The sequence below is a fragment of the Anabrus simplex genome, chromosome 1 (assembly GCF_040414725.1).
Source record: "Anabrus simplex isolate iqAnaSimp1 chromosome 1, ASM4041472v1, whole genome shotgun sequence".
Taxonomy (NCBI): Eukaryota; Metazoa; Arthropoda; class Insecta; order Orthoptera; family Tettigoniidae; genus Anabrus; species Anabrus simplex.
In genome coordinates, this window is record NC_090265.1 from 1,491,139,811 (window position 1) to 1,491,165,551 (window position 25,741).

Sequence of the window (25,741 nt, forward strand, 5' to 3'; positions counted from 1 at the left end):
AAATGGCCTAGCCTTCTCAAAGTAACGGCCTCGTTCGCGTGATCGAGTCTATTGTTGGTTCGACTGTGTTTGCTAGGATGGAAGGAGTGGAGGGGGAAGGGGTGGTCCAGGGCTGGTGTGAGGAGAGGGGAAGTGGTGGTGAGTTGGAGAGATAGAGGTGGGGTTTGTTTGTGTTATGGAAATTCTGACAAATATATGGAATGAATGTTTCAAGTAGAATGTTCTTTTTTTCGCTGACTTCATTTAAATTGTGAGAGGGGTTCATAAACTGATCTAAATCGATGTGGATGCTCTCGAGAACGTTGAGCAAGGTGCCTTTTTGCTCATAATGCAAGATCTTGAGGTCTTTATCTATTGAAGTGTATTCATGGCTGGATGCTTTATGACGTTCACTCATAGCTGAGAAACGATTATATTTGAGAGCGTTGCGATGTTCGGTGTATCTTATGACAAAATTGCGGCCTCTTTGTCCAATATAGCTGGAATTACAGGATTGGCAGTTTAATTTGTAAACTCCAGAGTTCAAATATTTGTTGTTAATGTTGTTATTAGTTATTGTTGACAGTGTGTGGATTGAAAATGAGTTTGGAGTTGGTGTGGGAGGTTCTGTAAGCTATTTTCATGTTGTGTTTCTTAAAAATATTAGAAATTTGGTAAATGTTACTATTATTGAAAGTGAATGTGGAAAACTTTTCTTTAGGAGCGGAATCTTTTTCTAGGGTAGCCTTGGGTCTGCTTTTATATCTTGATTCTGCTGACAAAGGTTCTACTCAAACCATTGTGTTCTGCAATATTGTAAATGGTATTAATTTCTTTTTTGTAATTCTTGCGAGATAAAGGGACAGTTAATGCTCTGAGAACCATGCTATTGTAAGCTGCTTTTTTATGTATGTCTGGGTGCACAGAGGTCTGATGGATGGTATTGATGGTATGGGTGGGTTTCCTGTATATATTGAAGGATAAAGTGTTGTTGCTGTTGCGCATAATGGTTAAGTCCAAGAAATCCTTGCAGATATCTACATTGATCATTTAGAGCATTCTCACATCATTGGCAAGATCAATGGCATTCAACACTGGACACGCTTTGTAGACGACACGTTTGTTATTTTAGACTCCTACGTTACTAACAGCAACACAGTACTTGGATTTCTCAACTCCATTGACCCACGTATAAAATTCAGAAAACAATAAAGATCTTAATTACTTGGACTTAACCATTATGCGCAACAGCAACAACACTTTATCCTTCAATCTTTTCTCATATGAAGACTGTGTTAGGGAATTTTCATTGTAATGATAGGCCCGCTTGCCTACCATCAGTCACCACCAGGTTGGGGAGTTTTCATTATAATGGCATCATTCACTCTCCACCAGCCATTTTACATCCTCAGAAAGACTGTCTTAGTGGTTTTTCCAACTGAAATGAACATAGGTCATTGCAATGACGTCAGTAGGAATGGCGCTATTAAAAGCAATACTTTCATATGAAATACTCCACCAAATGAAAGACCACACACTTTCTCACTTTTAACAAACAGTACTATGCTGGAATAACTAAGTCGCAGACAGTTCTGATCCGTGAACACTCTTCGTCTTTTTTCTGCGGTGCGGGGTGGAGTGGGGGGGGAGGCGAATAGTGGAGAGTCCCAGGGCAAAATCTATGCTTTTTACTCATCTGTTTCCGAAGAGTGCCCGATGAGTCGTAAAATCTCAATTCACTACAATGGCAACGGAAAAACCTATCTGATTTGGAGGCAATTTTTTCCTCCAAGCCAGAGGAGAAGCCCCCTCTTCGCTGCTAATTTGGAATTAAATGAATGTAGAATTTAATAAAAGTGAAGAGGAAGAAGCTTTTCTTAAGAAACGGCTCTTTTCTGGGTTGACTTTTGAGTTATTTAGTGAATTGTGGTGCTATAATTTGAAATAGACTTAAATAGTAATTCTAGACCAGGTCATACTACTACTACTACTACTACTAAGTAAGCCTCTGCCGTAAGTGTGCATACAGCTCATTCAAAACAGCGTGTCAGAGTAGGGATCGAATAACTGGAATACTATGATGAACCAGTGTGTTACGTACCTGCAGAATCAGAAAATGTATGAACCAGAGGAAAATGAAAATGAAAACCTACAACCTGTTTTCCAGTCATTGACCTGGTCAGGGATGTAATAAATGAAGCATATATATAGGCTGTTAGAACGATGGGGTCGCCACTCCCAGTGATACATTAATGACTGATAGATGCTATGAAATGAGAATGGAGAGTGTTGCTAGAATGAAAGATGACAGGGAAAACTGGAGTACCCGGAGAAAAACATGTCCCGCCTCCGCTTTGTCCAGCACAAATCTCACGTGGAGTGACCGGGATTTGAACCACGGTTACCAGTGGTGAGAGGCCGACGCGCTGCCTTCTGAGCCACAGAGGGTACATGAACCAGAGGAATGGCATGCTAAAGAAGAAAGTTTTCCAACTCCCCAGCTATTTCCTGCCAATGTTCAGTCGGGCTGTTATACTCGGTACGCAGTAGTAATCCCATCTATCGGAGTTGAGCGGGACCATAAGAAACGAAGATCACAACAAACAATGGTCAATGTAAAGTTATTGTTGATCAGTGTTATGCGCTTTCGATATTGTAGGCCTTCTGAAATACCACTCTTATCATAGTCGGTACAGTACAACTGAATGAAACATAAATGATCGGAAATTGTATTGTCTAGAACATTTGTTATGTAGTACTTTTCGATAGCACCAATAACATAGGTACCAGTATTTAAAAATTAAATTCTGGCTCAGTCCGTTGGTATTTGAAGATGCACAAATACGACAGCCTCGTGTCGGTAGATTTACTGGCACGTAAAAGAACTCCTGCGGGACTAAATTCCGGCACCTCAGCGTCTCCGAAGACCGTAAAAGTAGTTAGTGAGACGTAAATCAAATAACATTATTATTAAAAATTAAATTTTAGGCGCCTTCCCCTAAACTACCATTTCATCTCGGGCGAATAAAATTATTTACAGCCTAGACTCTAGTTTCTTATTCCCCGACTCTATATAGCGGTTTTCATTAAATTCTGTTAACCCACTATGGGCTTAGCAACAAAACTACAAATTCATTAATATCTGTGTTATCAGAGCCACTAATAATATAAATATTTCAGAATTAAATTTAAGGCCTTCCCCTAAACTACCATTTCACTCGGCGTGAATAAAATTATTTATAGCCTAGATTGTAGCGGCTCATCCCCCGACTTTACATACCGATTTTCATTAAATTCTCTTCAGCCGTTTTCTCGTGATGAGTGTACATACATACAGACAGACAGAAATTACGGAAAAGTAAAAAGTACATTTGCTTGTTACTATGGACATGACCGATACAGAAATACCATTCTTTTCAAATTTTGAGCAATGTACAGATAAAACTCTTATTTTATACATATATATTTATATATATATAAATATATTTATATATATATAAATATATATATATATAGATTTATTTCAAAGTGTTAGTGCATTTGGAAACTGCGTCATATTATGATGTATTTTTTTAAACAGTGATGCGCATCATTCTAATACTCTACTATATTTCAAGAGATTAGCTTCTTGTTTAAAATTCCCACCATCTTTGAAACTTGCTGCACGAGTGCAGCTCAGCGCTGTAATCATGGTAAATTTCCCCTTCCCTCATCTCGCTTGCTGCAACTGCAATAGAGTTGATGCCATGATGGTGGCCAAAGTGTATCTACAAACCAGGGTCTTTCAGAGCTGGGCATGCATAATGAAAGTAAGGACTGTAGCCTGGATTTGTGATCCTGGTTGATTTGATCTATATGTATCAGGATTTATCTTTTAAAAACCATTTTGGATCTTGAGTAAAATCTATGCAGAAATACTATTGTGTGTTGGTGAGTACAAATGCTTGTTTACTTCAGGTACTAAATTGATCACCGTACCAATTTAAAATATCACGCGCATTTAAAAGTGATTTGTCGTCTTTAAAATATCTCTTTTGTGTTTAAACTGTTCACTTATACTTACTACAGTATGTCATTTAGTAGAAACTTTAAAACTGAATAATTTCAAATCATAAAATGAATAAAACCTATTAAGTTAGTCACTATATAATAAAATTTGAAATGTCAGCTCTGTTCTTGAAAACTTTTCCTTTCCATAAATCCTTATTTATACTGCTAAACTTCTAAGACCTTTCATGTAAATCAGAATTTCTCCTCTTAATCTTGTCCGACCATGCGAGCCATTTTTAACCATCAAGTTCTTCAGTATTACATGCTACAAATCTTGTGTTATGGTCCGTATTGAAATGTACTTAAAGTCAAATAATAATACTAAGATCATAAATTCCACCTGTTCAATACATACAAGATTTTTATTTAACTTTAACATACTAGAATAGGGACTTGTTACGCTGATGATGACCTCATTATGGGTGAAACATGTCCCTATTCTAATATGTTAAATTTAAATAAAAAAACTCTTATGTATTGAACAGGTAGAATTTATAATCTAGTATTACTATTTGACTATAAGTTCTTCAGTTTCTGCTGCTACCAAATTTGTCAAAATTAAAACAAAATTACACTTGTGTGAACCAAACAGACATGTCCTTGCGCTCGTGCTTACTGCCATTTGCGTTCTGCGCAGCAAATATGGGGAGTTCGTCAATTTTAATCGTGTGCCCGGAAGTAACAAAGTAACCTTATATTCTCTAAAAGAAAAGAAGCTTTGCCTGCTAATTCGATTGTGTCATCGTTCTTTATATAACATGAAGAGCATCCCCCCCCCCCTTTTTTTAATTACGCCTGTAGAATTTAGACACGAGATATTTTAACGATTTCAAGATTTATGTATACAGTAGAAATCCGCTATAGCAAATAGGGCATATAACGAGAACTCTGTTATAGCGACTTTTTTTTGTCCCTTCAAAATTCCTATATTAAACTGTGTATCGTCCTTCGGTTACAGCGAGAACCCTATCACTGGCACATCCGTTATTACGAGCGATTAAGCGCGCGCGATTTTTTCCGTTACCGATATTTATGCACCCCAGCGATGATATTGCATGCGATCGATTACCTTCGGCATAGTTTCCTCGCTATGTGCACTAGCGATTTCTCTCGTCGACAATCGAAGGCGATGTCGGAGTCGATTAGTAATATCCGTCGACAGCTGTTCCGCAAAGAAAATTCGAAATGAAAGAGAACATATTTTCGTAATAAATGCGTAAATAACGTGTCCGATAATGGTTGTTAACTCGTTAAAAATTAAGCCTGACTAAACGACCGCTTAATTTTGAGCCTAAATATTGCAATTAAGCAAGAATGGGATACACCTCGAGATATGGCAGAGTGCCAGTAGAGAAATTAATACCTTTCTCGCTATAAATTTTCATAATAGCCTTTCCGTAATTTAACCAGACGCGATAAAATATAAACTAACCTTTGAAATCAATTTCTCTACTGGCGCTTGAAGTGTGTTTTCATCATACGTATAGTACGGTTAAGTTAGGATATGTGACGCTGTTTGAATAAGAAAACTGAAACGTTTGCAACAATATGCGATCGATCATCTTCGGTACGGTATAGTTTTCTCACTTTGTGCATTTGCGAGCTCTCTCGTTGACATTCAAAGGCGATGTTGGAGTTGATTGGTAATAGCCATCGACTGCTGTTCTCTAAAGAAAATTCGAAATGAAAGAGATGAATGAGAGGGGAGTTCCTCAGGGCAGTGTTATTGGACCTTTATGTTTTCTTATATATATAAATTATATGAGTAAAGGAGTGGAATCGGAGGTAAGGCTTTTTGCGGATGATGTTATTCTCTATAGAGTGATAAATAAGTTACACGATTGTGAGCAACTGCAACGTGACCTTGAAAATGTTGTGAGATGGACAGCAGGCAATGGTATGTTGATAAACGGGGCTAAAAGTCAGGGTGTGAGTTTCACAAATAGGAAAATTCCTCTCAGTTTTAATTACTGCGTTGATGGAGTGAAAGTTCCTTTTAGGGATCATTGTAAGTATCGAGGTGTTAATATAAGGAAAGATCTTCACTGGGGTAATCACATAAATGGGATTGTAAATAAAGGGTACCGATCTCTACACATGGTTATGAGGGTGTTTAGGGGTTGTAGTAAGGATGTAAAGGAGAGTGCATATAAGTCTCTGGTAAGACCCCAAACTAGAGTATGGTTCCAGTGTATGGGACCCTCACCAGGATTACCTGATTCAAGAACTGGAAAAAATCCAAAGAAAAGCAGCTCGATTTGTTCTGGATGATTTCCGACAAAAGAGTAGCGTTACAAAAATGTTGCAATGTTTGGGTTGGGAAGAATTGAGAGAAAGAAGAAGAGCTGCTTGACTAAGTGGTATGTTCCGAGCTGTCAGCGGAGAGATGGCGTGGAATGACATTAGTAGACGAATAGGTTTGAATGGCGTTTATAAAAATAGGAAAGATCACGATATGAAGATAAAGTTGGAATTCAAGAGGACAAACTGGGGCAAATATTCATTTATAGGAAGGGGAGTTAGGGATTGGAATAACTTACCAAGGGAGATGTTCAATAAATTTCCAATTTCTTTGAAATTATTTCGGAAAAGGCTAGGAAAGCAACAGATAGGGAATCTGCCACCTGGGCGACTGCCCTAAATGCAGATCAGTATTGATTGATTGAGGATAACACGTTTTCGTAATAAATGCATTCATAACGTGGCCGATAGCAGTTGTTAACTCGTTAAAAATAAAGACTGAATAAACTGAATAAACGACATCTTAGTTTTAATGTTATATCCTCTTCTGACCCAATGTCCACATATGTGGACAAATATGTTTTATTCTCTAACAATGAAACTCGAATTTCCCTCCAATTTTACTTTGAGTGTGTTCTCAAAGGTTCTCTCTTTAAACTTCACTGTTTTTCAACATTCTATAACCTCCTTGATAGCACTCAGCAAGTTGGCGGGAAGTGAAGACATGGATACATCACAGGACATTCGACTTACAGGTACTTACTAGTTAATAATTCATTTACGGGCTTGTCTGATAAAATGTTTCAGTTAGTTTCTGGTAATCAAAGACCCGAACTGACGAATAATGCAGAAATATATTATTGTTTTTATTTGGTGTCGACTGTACGTGCATGCAAATTATTTTTTCCACACACGTGTTAGGTCTCTATAACAATAGCTGGGCAAGACTATTTGTCCATGCATGTGGACATTTGGTCTTACCAACAATAAGTTGCTCAAGGTAATGTAGAGACCATGTTGCCATGTTACCTAATTTAACTAAATCTACATTAATCTAGAACACACAGGGGAAACTCTCATAAATAATCATACTTATTTAGTTACACAATCGATTATGTTTCTAGGTTTGCCGGTCATCTTCCTCTAGCCATGGATGTTAAAGACATGCAAAGATGCCGAAATCCTGGCTGCAATGAAAAAAGCCGCATTCCCTGCATAACACTCAAAGTCTAGTTGTGCCGTCTTAAGGACAGGAATTTATGTGCATTTCCATACGTAAAAGGGAAGAAAACTTATAGTCTGTTACTGAAATAACATGTAAATATGTGCTTCTTTTATGTGTTCATGTCAGCTGATTCAAAATAATACAATACATTTACAATTTATTTAAGTTGATCCCACTCTTTATTGTAGTTAACCCATTATCATACTTGAAATATCAGCGGATTTCACCATTTACTCACAAAAGTGAACAAGAGGCATAGACATAATGCAGACCTAATGTCCACATTTGTGGACAAATTATATTAAAAACGCCTGACGGTAAAAATATAAATATTGGTACATATTGTTCATTTAGGAATATAAGAGCTCAGAAATGTGGATTTCATCATAGTTATCCACTTGCGTGGGTGTTGGGTCTGAAGAGGATATACGGAAATTAAGTAAAGATGTGATACACCTCAAGATATGGCATAGTACATCACTGATTTCAAAGGATATTTCATATCTTCTCGCGTCTAGTTACGGCTATTTACATGTAAATTTTTACTATAATCTATCAGCTAAATCTGTCAATGAAAACAACAAATACAGCCACTCAGGAGTGTACCGCATGAAATGCAATGATTGTGAAGCCAGCTACATCGGACGTACCGGCAGATGCTTTTCCATTCGCTACAGCGAACATGTCAATGCCACTAAATATAACCGCTTTTCATCCATAGGGCAACATGTCGAAGAACACAAGCATAAGTTCACTAATATCGAGAACGATATGGAAATTCTAAATATGAACCCCACAGGCCCATTGCTCAACATAATGGAAGATTTTTATATCAATATGGACCAATACGCTAATCCCAACCTCAACTTAAATGAAATCGCAGATAAAACTAACATCCTCTTCAACACAGCCATTCCCATTCTAAAAGACACATATTTAAAAAGAATCAGCAGACACAAACCCACACAAAACCCAAAAGACACAACCCACTTCACCCCACCCCCTCCAGAAGCTGATTCCCCCTCCCCACCACCTCTCAATCTGAACACTACGACAGCAACACGACGCACATGCAACAAGGTGCAGCACACTCCCGGCTACACTTGAAGACATATCCAGCCCACACGTAAGTAACACACACTCCTTAGCACACAAACCATTTAGCAGGCACTCTCTATCAGTTATTCTAATTCCTACTTCCATTTAGCAGGCACTCTCTATCAGTTATTCTAATTCCACTTCCTTTTTCTTTCTCAGATTTTGATTTTACCTGAGCACAAATGCAAGTGTGAAGAGGGGACTATCAACCTTTCTTTAATTTCAAAACTTCATCTATAGCATGACATGCCTCAACAAGGAACCTGGAAATTAGTATTTATCAGCAACATCATACAATAAGAATGAACAACCTACAGAACCTCAGTCGATTACGCTCCCCGCAAAATTGCGGCCCAACAAAGCACCTTGATTGTGTATTCACAACGGTTGGTCTCCGTGCCGACATGCTGCAAAGACGTTTCAACTTACCGAAACCTCAGTGATCCTCTAATCCTCTATTCTATAGGAACTGTATTTTCAACCTCTGTTATACAATTTTTGGAGTGTGTGGCATTCAAGGGACTCCAGCAAGCCAAACCCTTTATTGCACCATATGTACATATGTATATTGTTTGACATAATGTTGGCAACAGCACAGATTTTTGAATGGAACTCCAATGAGTCTAAGCCCCATACTGTACCATATGTATATATCTTAAGTAATATTATATTAGAATAAGGCATTCTTGTTAAATTAGTTTTAGTAATGTTTTACGTACTATCGCTATTAAGCAGGTTCACCAACAGCTGATGATGACCTTTTTACAGGTCGAAACCGGTACTGTTTCAATGTAGATAACTTCAAACATTTTGTAATAAAGTACTGATTAGGTGGAAATCTCATTCTTCATACTTGCATGTAAATTTTTCTCGAGGAGGTTATTTCTCTACATGCGTTTCAAATATGTTTTCATGATAGGCTACATATACGGTTGCCACAGAAATCTCTGCAGTGATCCCGTATTTCTCCGAATCCAAGACCTTTTTTTCTCAGAATCTCATGCGTAAACTCAAGGGTTGTTGCATTCGCAGCCTAACAGTAAGTTAATGGATACCACTGGCAATTACCGCGGTAACCACGCTGCTTCTTTTCACACGCACACAGAACTCGTTGACAATAAACGACCGCATCTTTACTACACATCGCTAGCCGCGACAACCGGTTGTACAGCGCCTGTGTGTTTCTCAAATCTGCAGAATGGCATCAAAACATGTGACCCCTTGAATTCTTAGAAAAGCCTTGGCTACTCAGTGGCAGAGTCATAACGCGTCTATTGTACTTGACGCTTAATAAAATTAAGGTTTAGAGACAGCAGGAATATTTTCGTGATGGATAGTCGTATTGTAAAGATACGTGGAAAAGGTACCTATTGTCGGCAAATGTTCAACGGGTTCTCGTCGACATTATGATACCAATTTTAAGTTAATGGTTATTAAACACCCGGAAATGTAAAGTAATTGTGCAGCCGCAAGAAAATACAGCATAGGCCTAACTAAAGCCAATATTTGGCGTTAGCGTGAAGACAAAGAGCTGAACACAAAATGCATTCAGTGGTCCGCAAAAAGGACGCTTTAAAGAAGTTGAAGATGAAATTGTGAGGTATGTGCACGAAAAACGCAAGGGCGGAATGGCCATACCGTGGCGCAATAAACTCGTTCGTTGACTTTCAACGTTCGCGATTAGGCCTATACATCGCTAGCTGCTGAAACTGGCCGAACCCAACAAGCGAGACGTGCGTGTAGCGGTAGCCGGTTATATCTGACGCTGCGTAAAAGTAACAGTTTTATAGACAGCGAGAATAATTTCCTGATGGATCGTTGTATTGTAGAGACGCATGGAACAGGTATTGGCAGCAAATTTTCAACAGGTTCTCTTCGGTATAATGATGCCAATTTTAAGTTAATGGTCATTAGACCCGCGGAAATAAAGAATTTAAAAAATACGACGTGACGAAAGTCAATGTTCGGCGTCTAAAAATAGTCTAAAAATGAGTAGGTCTACTGTACAACAAGGCATTCATATGATTTTGCAAACTTCTTTTTGAGCCTGATTTAAATTTTTTGAAGGAAAAAGTGGGGTTCATCTTGGATTCGGAGAAATACGGTACTATATTCTTTTCAGAATGAAATTAAACATACACTTTCACGTAATATCGGATTACGAAAAATAACAAACAAGTAAGCCGTAGTGTGGATATCATCTGGGGAAATCAAGTTTTGAACAAACTGATTGTCATTTCATACTGATTTTAAAGGGTAGGATTTTCCAACTTTTATACAAAATCGGATATAACGACAATCAGTTATAGCGAGTAAGTTTTTCGCTGTTATGAATTCTCGCTATAACGGACTTCTACTGTAATTTGTTTTGTTGATGATTGTATTGTACAAATGTGTCAAGTCCAAGGAATTTTGTTTGATGTTGTGCACAGCTGAGGAAGAGAGCTGTTGAGCTCTCGGAACATGTACGGGAGGTAATTATAATAAAATGTGAAGTATTGCCAATGCGGAAAAGTTTCATAGAAATTGAATGTAAGTCGATACGAACAGATAACCATCAACCATGGTTAAAATAATCAATTTTGGAATTATTGTTAAAAAGTAACACCAATCCTTATATTATCAGAAAATAGCAGAATAATTCAGGTCTGCCATTTCTAAAGGCCGTACGGACATTTTAATGGACTGCCATGTGGGTGTGTGTGCCACACCCACCTCATACTGATGGCTCTTTATCGTATATATTGACAGTATTTTGCCATTCCCGTTTGAATTTGGCTCCATTGTTTGACATATTACTGTGGTATGGTGTCAGCACTTTACAATGTACCACTCTTTACCTCATAATCTTTAAAAAAATAGCAGGTATGTTCAAAACTTCAGATGCCTTTTCCTCACCTTTCATTTTTTCAGTGCTTTGCTTCCCGTGAAAAGCTCCATGTGCTGCAGTTCTTGTCTGATCGATATGAATGAAACATTCTGGAGTTATAATAATATCTGCAATTAACTAAACATACTTGTAAATAATTTTATTTGTTGATTGGAAGCAATGTTACATGCATTTGATTCACCATCATCTCCATTTCCCGTTTCATACCTGCCAACTTTTACGATTTATACGTAAAATTTACGGAAATTGCAGTATTTTATGGATGGACGCTGTCATTTTACAACTTTGCAGATAAATATTTGAAACAACATTCGATAATCGCTCCACTTCTGTACAATTGGTTGTTTGCGTAGGTCGAAGCACTCTTGGTTGAAAGCAAGTCCACGATAGTCGATAACTCATTCTTTGATATGATTGGTATTTTTAACCATGTGATGTTTGTGTCGTTACTGGAATTGAATTTAAAGCCGGGATAACAGTTCTGTGTGAATCTTAGGTGTCGACATGCTCTGCTCCGCAAATTCTTTGTTCCGCTCCGTTCGCTTGTTGTGATTTAACCTACATTCTTTGACCACAGAGTGTTGTTCTTTGTTTACGAACAGTACATCCAGACATTTAAATAATCATATTCTGTTGATTTTCCATGCATACTAAAATCAAGAATGTTTTGGCCTTTTTAAGGTTGCGCCGTTCCTGCGTCCAGGGTGGGTCGCGAAGAAATCCAGACTAGCTCATTTCTGATTAAATTCCAATTTCGTCCTGACGTCGTGGATTCTCAGATATCATTAGATAGCTGTATTTGCCGGCGGATTTCCTTTCAATGAAGTCGATGGACGTCTCCATCGCGCCGATCAATCATTTTTATGTAGTATAATTCGGAATCCTTAACCTAAAGTTGACTATTACTATCTCCTTATCTTAGTATAACATAAAATGCCCTTAACTTTTGATTATTCTTATTTATTCTAATCGAAAAAATCTAGAAAAGGAAAGAAAAATGAAGTATCTTTGGGAAGAAATATCTATCTTCATTAAAAATTAGTTAACTGTTGAATTGAATCATCAAAGTTCTGTAATTAAAATATAGGGCCGATTGCAGAAACTGTATTTAGACGATGTCTACGGTTAAACAATGCCTAAGTGTGGCAGCCGCATTGCAGAGACATCATTTATCGCTTTGACACTGTCTAAAAGCAATGTTCAACTGGTCATGTTTAAACACTGCCGAGAGCACTATTTAACCTCAAATGAGAGGAGTGAATCACAATTAGAGGTTATGTACCATGGAACATGTAATTTATATTATGTTAAGACGACTCCGGGAAGAAAGGTCAGCCCGACGGCCTCTCTGTGGGTCACCTGCTGCTAAATCGCAGCTATTCGTTTGACATGTAAGGTTTCGCTTTTCGAGAGACTTGTTTCTTGAGACTGACAAAGCGACAGCCTGGTAACTGTTGACTTGAATACAATTCTTGGCAACCGATATATTTTATTATTTATATACATGGGGTAATTTCCTTGCGATTATAGGTCACTTCGACTACATACATATCAGAATTACGTATCCCGATTGCCAGAGGGCTGTCATATACATCAACCGGGAGGGATTCACTTATATTTACTGCCAAGTAAACACACATAATAGTGAAAATTAAAAAGTAGGTTGTATACGGTTTATATATATAATCATATAAGTTTTTTGGCAACTATCAGATAGGAAAAGGCAAGTGGTAGTGATTGTTTAAAGAGGACTGGGGAAGAAGAGCCATGGCCATAATAACAGCCCTAGTATTTGCCTGGTGTAAAAATAGGGAAACTACAGGAAACAATCAGGGCTGCCGATGATACATTTCAAACCTAAGATCTCCAGAATGCAAGCTACTGTACATCTGTATGGCCCGTACAACACACTTGGTTACACATTACTATTGCTTAATCTTCCCTTCGTCGAAGCTACCGTATTTAGGAGTAGATTACGCTCACTGTAACTGTACCGGGAGGTACTTCCCTACGCCGCACTTTTAAATCTTGCACTAATAAAACCTCCTCTACTGGAGAAACTCTGAACTTAAAACTAGACCTCCTTAAACTTTTGCTCAGAAGATGTCACTTTCTTTTGCGAATTTCAACTTGTTTTGTTTTCCGTTCTTCAAGAAGTGTGGACATTCTCTCATAGATGTCTCTACTAAAAAACTATGATCATGCACCCTGGTGCGAAGTGAAGGAACTTTTTTGAAGAAATTTTGTACTCGTAAGTTTTGATCTTTATGAAATTTCGTTCATTCTTTTGTTGGTTGGCAATATTTAGCTTTTCCTTCCGCCAATTTTGAATTTAGCAAATCCAGGATTTCTGTAATTAATTTCCTACCAATCACAGGCTTCTTCTTCGATTTGGTGTGTAACTTAAACTAGCCAATAAAATTGAGAGTGTGGGGCTGTTTTATTCATGAAAGGTCTCGAACTTTGCCTGAGTGTTTATAAACTGCTGATTTTCACTTCTCTTGGCCACTTAATCAACATCTAAGTGTGTGAATGTAAAGCAGGAGACGGGAGGCGCCTCTCATCTGGCAGCAGGTTTTCAGCAAGGTAATGGCCGTTTAACATCTTTATTTCTTGCTAGCTCAGCAGTTTAACCCGTGGGAAAGGTCCGAAACCTTACAATGTAACCTACTTTTCTAAACGTGTAATTTTCTCCTGGTTTATGTAAAAACTTCGTAAAATCTGTAACTGTAATTCGAGGATAGAGAGTGATGCACCCTCTCGAGCTCCCCTTCATTTTGGTTTGAGGTGACTACGTTTTGGTAACTGATTTTCTTCCCTTCCTTAATGTTTTAAATTTCTTTCTTACACGGGTCACCTCCATAGTTTGGGAATAGCCACTGTATTATCAGCCTAGTGCCTTTTAGGTTGTAAGAATGCATGTGTAGGAGTGCAAATCCACGCCTCCATTCAAATTGCTATTTCGGGCCATTTACTTAACCTGTTCTTTTCTGCTAAGGCCCAGTAGGTTGGGTACTAGAGACCCCCGTTTCATTTTTGTAAGTTGTGCCTTGATTGCAAGTAATTGTAAAGTCTGCTATTGCCTTGAATAGGCGTGAAAAACAGAGCGTGTCAGCTCTTTTCATGTGTTGTTAAAGTGCCTCAGGGAGGCTTGATATTGTAATCGGGAGCAAGTGCTCCATGTATTAGGGGCTTTCTGCCCTTTTGAACAAATTGTTGCTTGGTTAAAGTTAACCTAGGAGCTTAGAATTGTAAAATTAGGGCTTGCAGCCCCAAGAGTGTTTAAAGGTTGAAAACTTGGACCCTTATCAGTCCTGGTTCTAAACTACCATACCGTTGTTATATCACCTGGTGAAAAGTAGTTATAGTTTTGTTATTCTTGCTTGTTAAAACTCAGGAAATATAACCTTGTTAAAGTTTTATATTAACTTTGATTTGGTAGTTAGACCCATTCACCCCGGCACCTTCTTTCACCTCTACTAATCCACAAACCATGGTAACAGTAACAACACTACAATCAAAGCTATACTTCTCCGTACGGTGGCGTGTCACTTTAGTGTCGATGATATGATGAGATTTCATTTCCACCGAAAGTTATACTCTTATCTGTGGGCACGTCATGCTCATGTTTAGCCATATTTGAGTAATGTGTAGGAAGACAAACAGCAGACTGGCGTTCGGCGTGTGCACAGAGAAATTTTACTGGTTGCGACAAGCAAAGAGTTGCATGAAAGATAGTTCAGTCTCCATTTTCAAACCAAAATTGAAACTTTAAGCGATGTCTAGTTAAACATCGACTGAACATTGTTTATGCAATGGAAGATCGTGCTCGTTTTAGACGTCGTTTAGGTAGACATTGTCTAAGGCTTAAAACTAGTCATCGTTTCTGCAATCGACCCTAATATTTACAATTATGTACAGTAGAGTCTCGATTATCCGACTTAAACGGGACCTGGAGTACGTCGGATCACCGAAAATGTTGGATAATACAGAATAACTCTGAAAATGAACTAAAATAAACAGGGAGGCTATACTGTATTACGTACTATGTTTTACGGGACTCTATTTATTGACTTATTAATTCAATTGTACAGTAGATGCAGTACTCTTTTCTTATTATGCCTGTAGCCAGGTGCAGACGTCTTGGCTTGGGCTGCAAGAGTTTTGATGTCTTGAAATTCAGCCCAGTCTCATCACAATTAAAAATCTGATCACCGGTTAATCCTTCAACAATAATTATTTCTTGAAATTGTCTTTTAAATTTCACAACCTCATCGGATTTCGCTGACAGTTTTTCTCCACAGATATTAAACTGCCCAATGCCGTACCGTTTTTTCCACCGACCAAGCCACCCAGCACTGGCAGTAAAATTAGGGTCCCTTTATTAAACCCCTTCTGGATATACACCGCCATTTCTTGAAGAATGGGGCCAGATATTGACAAGCCCTTTTCCTGATTTTTAGTGAACCAAAGAAATTGTGCTTCACTTACTTTTTCGTACTCAAATTTTCCAATGTTTTCTTCTAATTTTCAGTGCATCACTTGTTGCTCTGGTAGAGCACCACTTTTCAATTTATTCCCTCGTATGTTTCCAGTCTCCCACTGTAACACGTCCAACACCATAATCTGAAGCGATTTTTTGGAGTGTGTCCCCTTTGTCCAGTCTTTTTAACCCACTCTACTTGTCTTCCACAGAAACAATCACTTTCTTACGTTTACTCGCCATACTCACAGAGGATATGAAAACTATAATATCCGCACCCAACCGATACTGCATTGAACAATCCTACCGCATGACTGCCAGTGGTTGTCCCACAGTCGCACCCTCCACACCCCATGTCCCAGAATTGCATCCACCTAAAGTTCAAATTAAGCCTACCAGTGTCGGATAAGCGAAGGTCGGTTGAACGAGACTACTGTATATTGAAAAGTAGAAAATATTAATTATTTCATGAACTCTGTACCAATAAATTAAAATCACATCTCCGATTCATTTCTTTTTGTAACTGAATGAGAGTACAATCCCTACATTATTTCTTATTGCAAAATTTACAGATCTATCTGGAAAAATTTATTGACCATCAATCCGTTGCCTTGAATTAAATATCCTAATCTTAAATATTCATGTCTTCATATTTTCATCATATCATTAATATCAATAATATCGATAATATCGAGGATATCAGTCACATCAGTTTTTATATATGGATACGTCAGGAAAAAGATAAGCGATAAGTCATTTACTACATGTACACTCTTCAAAATTATCGTCTATCATCATTACCAATAGCTCATGTGGATATCATCCCTCTCATAAATTCTACAACTTAGGTCAACTGTATAAATGTGTCTCATGAAACATGACAACAGGTCATTAATAAATTACAACACCTCACTCACCGCTATTTATAAAAATAGGTATTGTATATCATTTAAGAAGACTAACAACCATTATGTTTAGCAATTGTGTGTGAGTAATCTTTCCAACAACATAAATATGATAAAATAAGTATGATATATTTCTATCTATCAAGCAAACATGACTATGGTTGAAATCTGGGTTACCACGAACCTGCTACGCTGGCGACAGTGTGTGAATCAGGAGGTGGGTAGTACAGTACCTGTGATTCGTACCCCTATATGAGCGACACCATGCGAATAGCGACACCATGGTTCTGCCTTACCTATGCTCAGTTCCCACTATGGGAGGAATTCCACGGGATACTACGAGTCCCTGTGGTTAGTCCACTTATGTGAAGAACGCCAATAGGTTTGCGTTGCCTGTAAATAGCGCCGCAATGTTCGAAACACCATAGATCTGTGTTACATGTGCGCATTACACTACCTGTGAATAGTACCATAATGTGTGGAATACGAGTCTACGCTACTTTTGATTAGTACTGCAAGATTACACATAGCATGGTTCTACTTTCCTAGCGATAAATACCATTATGAGGGGCCAATGACCTGGATTTTGGACCTGTTTCGGCTATAAACATAATTGATTCAGCATCGTGCTATACAAGTAGTCCCTTGGTCAATAATACTATTGTTTTTTGCCAGCTTGGATTGGAAAGAAGCTTGCTGGAGACTCTAGAAGTGAAGAGATTGCAATGGTATGGTCACATGAAAAGAATGAACCCTCACAGGACTCCTCGAACATACTTTGACCACAATGTTACTGGGAAGAGACCAAGAGGAAGACCTTGTGATGTTTATAATGAAAGACCTTGAAATTAGAGCTGTGAACTGGTGTTGCATATATGAGCAGCATCTGTGGATGGATAGAACAAACTGGAGGAGGCTTGTACACAACCTCACCCGGCTTGCTGGAGCCAAGAAATGATGATGATGATGATGTGGAATTAGAACTGATTAACACCGCTTAGTTTAAAGAGCTGGAATCTTACGATAATGAGCTAGTCAAAAGGGGACGTTCAAACTTAAATGATGGGTGTAGTCTATAGTCTGCTGCAGGATTGCCGCTGTGTAAATTTAAGAGTCAATAGGAATATCTGATTTAATTGGTGATGTTGGTATTTTGTCACTCCCTCGACTATTGCAGTGTTGTCTTGCAGCGCTAATCGCAACAGAAAGTCTGACAGTCGTTACGCTTCTGCTTCTCGTGTTATAGCAGTGTGAATGTTGCAACGAGGGATGTGTCGGGGAAGGAGGGGTGGGCAGGGCTTTGGAATCACTAGTTCCGCGCAGAGGGGAATTGACGTAAACCGAAGAGGGGAAGTTGCATTCGCTGGTGTAGTGGGAGTTTTAAGACACAGAATTAAATACTTTAAAAGAAAATTCTTATCCTTTAAATTAAATGTTTGTAGTATTTCCAGAATCTGTTCATATAACTGACTTTTTGTTTCTATTACATCATTCAAGTTCTGGTTTTTATTGAAATGCTGGTTGAAATATATGTATATGTTTTCGAATTCCGTAATTTGTTTGCCTTTAATCTTTTAATGATCTTTAAATCTTGTTGTATTGTGGTAAAACTGATGCCCAGTTTCCTTCATGTGGGAGATCATAGCGGAGTATTCATTATGTTTTGACACATTGAAATGTTCCAAATACCTGGTATGGAAACTCCAGCCTGTTTTCCCAGTGTACGAAAAATTTCACTGCGAACAGGTAAGTCTATAGATCCTGGAGCCAGAATAACAGTTATTGGTAGAGTTGACTATGTTATGATTAAAGAATATATTTTGGTTAGTATTTTGAGTCTTATAGGCAATGTTGACCTGTTTTTTTTTGTTTTTTTTTTATGGGATTAGAGATTTGATATATGGCCAGATTTGTGTATATGAAAGCAGCAAATTTAGATTTTTTGGGTTTAATCATGAAGAGATTTGTTGCTATCTTAAGTTTGACTTTGTTAATAATTTTGTTGATCATATAAACTTATAACCGTTAAACTTTGCCAACTCTTTTACATTATCAAGTTCTTTTTTTAAGATTGCTTGCCGAGAGAGGTATTTGTAATGCTCTGTAAAACAAACTATAGAAGGTCGCCAGTTTGTGGGAGTTTGGATGAGGAGAATCATTTTTTATTGTCAGTGAGGCAAAAGTTGGTTTTCTGTAAATATGAAACTCTAACTAATTAATGGTGCGTGTTATGTTGTCTAAATTGAGAAAAATTTAAGATTCTTTCACTATTGTTGAGTTGTTTGCCTATTATTGCAAATGTATCATCAACATATCAGAGCCATAAGCAAAGCCCATTAATTTTCTTCACTATCTTGTTACACTCTAAATTGTCCATGTAAATATTCGCTAAAATTCCTGAAATGGGATCTCCCATTGCCAAAATCTTCTGATGGTAAATTTTGTTGTTAAAGGTAAAATAGTTGTTATTCAGCACGAAACATAACAACTTGATGAAATATTTTATTTCAAACTTCCTTAGGTTACTATTTTTAGAAAGATTGTGAAACAATAGTGAAAAAATCTTAAATTTTCTAAATAATTTGGATAACAGTGTAAGGTTTACAAAAGAGGATGAAATTAATAACTCTTTAAATTTTCTAGACATGATTATACAAAAGAGTTGGCAAAGTTTAACGGTTATAAGTTAGACATGATCAACAAAATTATTAACAATGTCAAACTTAAGATAGCAACAAATCTCTCCACGATTAAACCCAAAAAATCTAAATTTGCTACTTTCACATACACAAATCCGGCCATACATCAAATCCCTAATCCCATAAAAAAAAATTTTTAAAACCAGGTCAACATTGCCTGTAAGACTCAAAATACTAACCAGAATATACTTTTTAATCATAACAAAGTCAACTCTACCAATAACCGTTATTCAGGCTCCGGGATCTACAGACTTACCAGTTCGCAATGAAATTTTTCGTACATTGGGAAAACAGGCTGCAGTTTCCATATCAGGTATCTGGAACATTTCAATGCGTCAAAACATAATAAATACTCCGCTATGAGCTTCCACATGAAGGAAACTGTGTATCAGTTTACCACAATACAACAAGATTTAAAGATCATTAAAAGAATAGACAAAGGCAAACTAATGAAGGAATTCGAAAACATATACATATATTTCGACCAGCATTTTGATAAAGACCAGAACTTGAATGATGTAACAGAAATAAAAAGTCTGTTATATGAACAGATTCTGGAAGTACTACAAACATTTAATTGAAAGGATAAGAATTTTTTAAAGTATTTAATTCTATGTCTATAAAACTCCCACTACACCAGCGAATGCAACTCCCCCTCTTTAGTTTACATCAATTCCCTTCCGCACACAACTAGCGATTCCAAACCACCACCATCCCCCCCCCCCCCCCCCACCGTCGCAACATTCACACTGCTATAACACGAGAAGCAGAAGCGTAGCAACTGTCTGACTTTCTGGTGCAATTAAGGCTGCAAGACAACACTGCAATAGTCAAGGGGGTAAGTGACAAAGTATCAACATCACCAATTAAATCAGATATTCCTACTGGCTCTTAAATTTACACAGCGTACTTCTAATTGCAGAACTTCAACATGCATTCGGCAATCCTGTAGCAGACTATAGACTACACCCATCATTTAAGTATGAACGTCCCCTTTTGACTAGCTCATTATCATAGGATTCAAGCTCTTTAAACTAAATGGCATTAATCAGTTCTTCTAATTCCACAGCATCAATAATACAACTAAGAAGGGAGTCTAACATTGGTTTTGACAAATAATTTTCGTCAATGGTGACGCAGAAATATCTTTTAATGACAGACTGTTACTATAAAACTTTAAACACAAGTTTTTAACCAAATTTTCACAACAGTTGCAATTAAATGGTACTATGTTCACAACAACCATTCTCTAAAAGAGGTTAAGATGGAACGAGTTTCTTAAAAGGTTTAGACATGTAATTTGTTAGGTTATAACACTGCATAATACTTTACATTACATTAGAATTATTCAATGTGCTTTTTCTAGTCAGTACACAATCACAGCTTAGCTATTGATTGTTTATATTTTTAAATTTATCACAACTGTTTTTAATTCTATTATATAAATTTGTAAGTAGTTTTTAAGACTTTAAACAGTAAGAACAATATCAGGATCCTGATCTAACTTAGAGGTAATATGTTGGCTGATGATGCCAGAAATTACAGGCGAAACATGTCCCAATAGAAGCAAATGTAACAAAGTTTGAATCCTAATTGTATTGAATAGGTGGATGATATAATAAATAATTTGTAATTTGAAGAAGTAAGTGGTATGTTCCGAGCTGTCAGTGGAGAGATGGCGGGGAATGACATCAGTAGACGAATAAGTTTGAGGGGTGTCTTTAAAAGTAGAAAAGATCACAATATGAAGATAAAGGTGGAATTCAAGAGGACAAATTGAGTCAAATATTCATTTATAGGAAGGGGAGTTAGGGATTGGAATAGCTTACCAAGGGAGATGTTTGATAAATTTTCAATTTCTTGCAATTATTTAAGAAAAGGCTAAGAAAACAACAGATAGGGAATCTGCCACCTGGGCGACTGCCCTAAATGCAGATCAGTAGTGACTGATTGATTGATACCAGTACGCTATAAATTGTGTGATGTGTGCTGTCAGTCTGCAAAAGCACATAATGTAATTTTGCTACTCAACTGCTATGACAATTTGAACAACAGTCTTACTCAATTTCTGTTGAATTAATGTAGGCAATAAAACTATGGACTGAACAGATAATTAACTCAAGAATCTGCTATAGTAATTCCCGTATTTAAAAAATTGCTAAAGTTCCGTGCTGTTAGGTTGTTGCAGGAGAAATGAATTTATTGCTGTTACCAATGTAACAACTTGTGGCTAAATCTAACCCTTCTAAAGAATTATTTAACCATTATTTATGAAGAAGTGGTATAATTCAAAAGTGCAAAATTTTCACATTAAATAGAATGACGAAATCCAATAAACAACAGAAAAACTTTGTTGTTCTTGCAGTTAGAACTATATATTTGGTATAATTATATTTTTCATTTTCACTTCACAGGGTAACATTTTGTAGCCTCATTAAGGTCAAGTATCACACACATTAAACAATGCAGCTGAAATAAGTATAAAGTAAACTTTTTTGAAAGTAACATTTAAATTCATAAACAAACATTTTTTCTAAATGGGGGATTTAAAAAATTATATACGTACTCATGCTAATTACAGCCTGGTTATCTTCTATCTTCACATCACTCAGATTGCTTGTATCCAAAACATTAAAAACTGATGAGTCTAATTCAATTTCCTGCTGAACATTATCTGAACCATCATCACACATCATAGGAGACAACTGCTGATCACTAGACAACCCACTATCAGAGCAACTACTAGCAGCAACCGAGGACTCCGGAACATGGTCATCATCGTCACTCAAAATTTCGAAAGGGTGGTTCTCAAATTCCAGCAGTGAGTTGAGAAAATCATCTGGATTGGCAGGCCAGGTATCAGACTGTAAAAGTAGAATTAATCTTCAATGCATCTAGATACAATAATTTATTTCCTACTTGAAGCATATCTATAACCAAATACAGTAGAGACAATACGCGACACTCAGCAAGATATCGAGGGACAGCTATTAGAGCTCTCTCTAGCAGACTGACCTTGGAACTACCGATTCTGTCATAAGAGCACGTGTATTTGTATGTGAAGTTTTTGGTGTTATTTATGCGTTTTCAGTGAGTTGACATAATTAAATAGTAGCATGTGTCATTCCTTGATATATCCACTCAACATGAGGGGAAAGGTATGTGCCGTGTTTGGCTGCAGTAACTATGAAGTAAAGAATGTGCGGTCTTTCTTCCGTTTCCCTCGTGACAAGAAAATGTAAGTAATATTGTGTTTGCATATATATTCTTCCAGTGACAAAGAGAATTTTATAGTACTTCATAATCTTCTGACCTGCTCGACCCATATTTTAACTGGCTTAAAATATAATACGCATATTTTATTGTATAGTGTGCGCAGTTAACTTTCAATACCGATGTGTTGTTGTAGGTGTGATCTGTGGGTTTGAATAAATTCAGGAAAATACATACGCATATGAGTGTGGCTGGTTGTGTTTCATGTTACCCCATTTGGAATGCCGTAATGCTTTGTCAAGCAGTGAAGAAAATATGGGTGATTTAAGAACTGTACCATACATATTTTGTTGAAACAATATGATGCAAATTTGCTTTACCCTAATGTAATGGCATTATGGCAAGTATTGCTTATAGGGAAAGTTTGAGTGTTTTTGAGGCTAAATTTATAGATTTTCTTTCTGTTAGTAGGCTTCAAGTTAAAAGGATAATTGTCCAGCTCTTAAATGTAAATTCATTGGATCATGTGTGTAAGGAATGTGCCAAAATTTATAGATTTTCTTTCTGTTAGTAGGCTTCAAGTTAAAAGGAAAATTGTCCAGCTCTTAAATGTAAATTCATTGGATTATGTATGTAAGGAATGTGCCAATATTTTTGTTGAAAAGTGTTTTAATATGATGATACAATGCTTTTAAATGAGAAAAAAAAAAAATCTAGCCGTGAACGTTCAGGCAGGAATTCTAAAGCTAAAAAAGTAATGCATAAATGAAAGATCAAGCCCTTTCACAGCAGTCCTTTTCACATCTTGATTATATGTCTAATTTTAGTTTTTAAATAATAACCAGTTAAATAATTCTTCATTTATCGAGAATTGCTTTAACAACTTTGAAGTTAATATCTTAGTAACACTTTCTTTATAGACTCAATTTATTTATCCATTTCCATATATAAATTTCCATTCATATTTGAATTTAGCGCGAATTTTTAGGTCAAGCCACTACGAGCGCCACTTGCGACTTGTCTCCCATTTTAACTAGGCTAAATCCGGAAGTGTCACGTATTGTCTCTACTGCATTTGCTATAACTATAAAGTATACAAACACTGATCACTAAAATAATAGATGAAACTGCAGTCAACAATACAAAATGCTCCCCTTTCCTTGAAGGATCATGTCACACAACTTGCTGATGGAGACAATCACAGCAGTATCAAAACACTGAAATAATTGAAGTAAGCCACCGAACAATGCTTTATGAAAAATTTTCCATTATTTACAGCAGAGGTAAAAAAATGTAAAATCACTAAAATATATTATATATTTCATCATTATATCAAAGAATGAGACATTACATTATCCCAACACGTATTAACTGTTAATCTGCTATTACTGAATGTTTCAAAAGCAAAGTAGTTTTCATAATGTTATTTGCTTTACATCCCACTAACTACTTTTTTGGTTTTCAGATACACCGAGGTGCTGGAATTTAGTCCCGCAGGAGTTCTTTTACGTGCCAGTACATTTACCAACACAAGGCTGAAGTATCTGAGCACCTTCAAATACCACCGGACTGAGCCAAGATCGAACCTGCCAAGTTGGGATCAGAAGGCCAGCCTCAATCATCTGAGCCACTCAGCCCGGCAAAGGTAGTTTTAAAGGCAATACCAGTGGAACAATGACGTATGTTACTTAGCGGAACAATGCTATACATTATTTATTGTTGAACTTGCTAATAAAACAAGGATTTGTAATCTTATAAACATAAAATCAAAGAAACGGCTAAAAAATAACATAACAGATGTAACAGTTTAAAGTTTTGTAGCATGTAAGTACTGTAATTACTTTGTGGTAGCACACACTCCTCACTCAAAATCAACTTTTACAAGCATATCGCTTCGAAACTATACTGTAACAGTTTTAACATTTCTCAAAGAGCACAAACTTTTTTCCCAATGTCACAAACTGATCATGTCTCAAAGGGGGCAACTGTTCATACAAGTCCCTGTACTCTTGCTTCAAATACTGACAAATGTCCTTCAGGTCTTCTTTCTTTTCCTTCGATATTGGAAGTAGACCATTGTAAAGGGTGGGAAGATTTTGAGGAGGGACGAACTTCAGACTGCTCGGCTCTTCCTTTTCTCACTATGACACATCGCTCTCATTGTTAGAGTACATTGTAGCTTTTGCCACATAGATATAAAGCTGAAAATAACAGGCCAGTTGTCTGACCGGCATTGCATGTAAGCTTTGGGAAAGCATTCTTTCTGATTATATTAGACATGTTTGCAAAATTAATAACTGGTTCGATAGAAGGCAGTTCAGGTTTAGGAATGGTTATTTCACTGAAGCTCAAGTTATAGGATTCCAGCATGATATAGCAGATATCTTAGATTCAAGAGGCCAAATGGATAATATCGCAACTGACCTGTCCAAGGCATTTGATAGGGTGGATCATGGGAGACTACTGGAAAAAACAAGTGCAATAGGATTAGACAAAAGAGTGACTGAACGGGTGGCTATATTTCTAGGAAATATATTTTAAAAATTAGAGTACGTGAAGCTTTATCTGACCCTGTAATAATTACAAGGGGAATTCCTGAAGGCAGTATTGACCTTTAAATTTTCTTATGTATATATACATGAGTAAAGAAGTGGAATCAGAGATAAGGCTTTCTGCGGATGATGTTATTCTGTATAGAGTAATAAATAAGTTACAAGATTGCGAGCGACTGCAAAATGACCTCTATAATGCTGTAAGATGGACAGTACGCAATGGTATGATAAACAGGGTTAAACGTCAGGTTGTTTCACAAATACGAAGTCTTCTCAGTTTTAATTACTGCATTCATGGGATAAAAGTTCCTTATGGGGATCATTATAAGTACCTAGTTGTTAATATCAGGGAAGATCTTCATTGGGGTAATCACATAAATGGGATTGTAAATAAAGAGTACAAATC

At 37.0% G+C, this 25,741-nt stretch overlaps 1 protein-coding gene across 1 annotated transcript in view; it reads right to left on the bottom strand.

Annotated features, from left to right (window-relative positions):
• The window catches only part of LOC136858435 (cyclic AMP-responsive element-binding protein 3-like protein 3), a 117,173-nt gene that overhangs the window by 81,737 nt on the left and 9,695 nt on the right, over window positions 1-25,741 (bottom strand). The window contains exon 2 of the mRNA XM_067137977.2: window positions 22,137-22,434. Within this exon, the coding sequence (XP_066994078.2) occupies window positions 22,137-22,434 (298 nt within the window). The remainder of the gene's footprint in view (window positions 1-22,136; window positions 22,435-25,741) is intronic.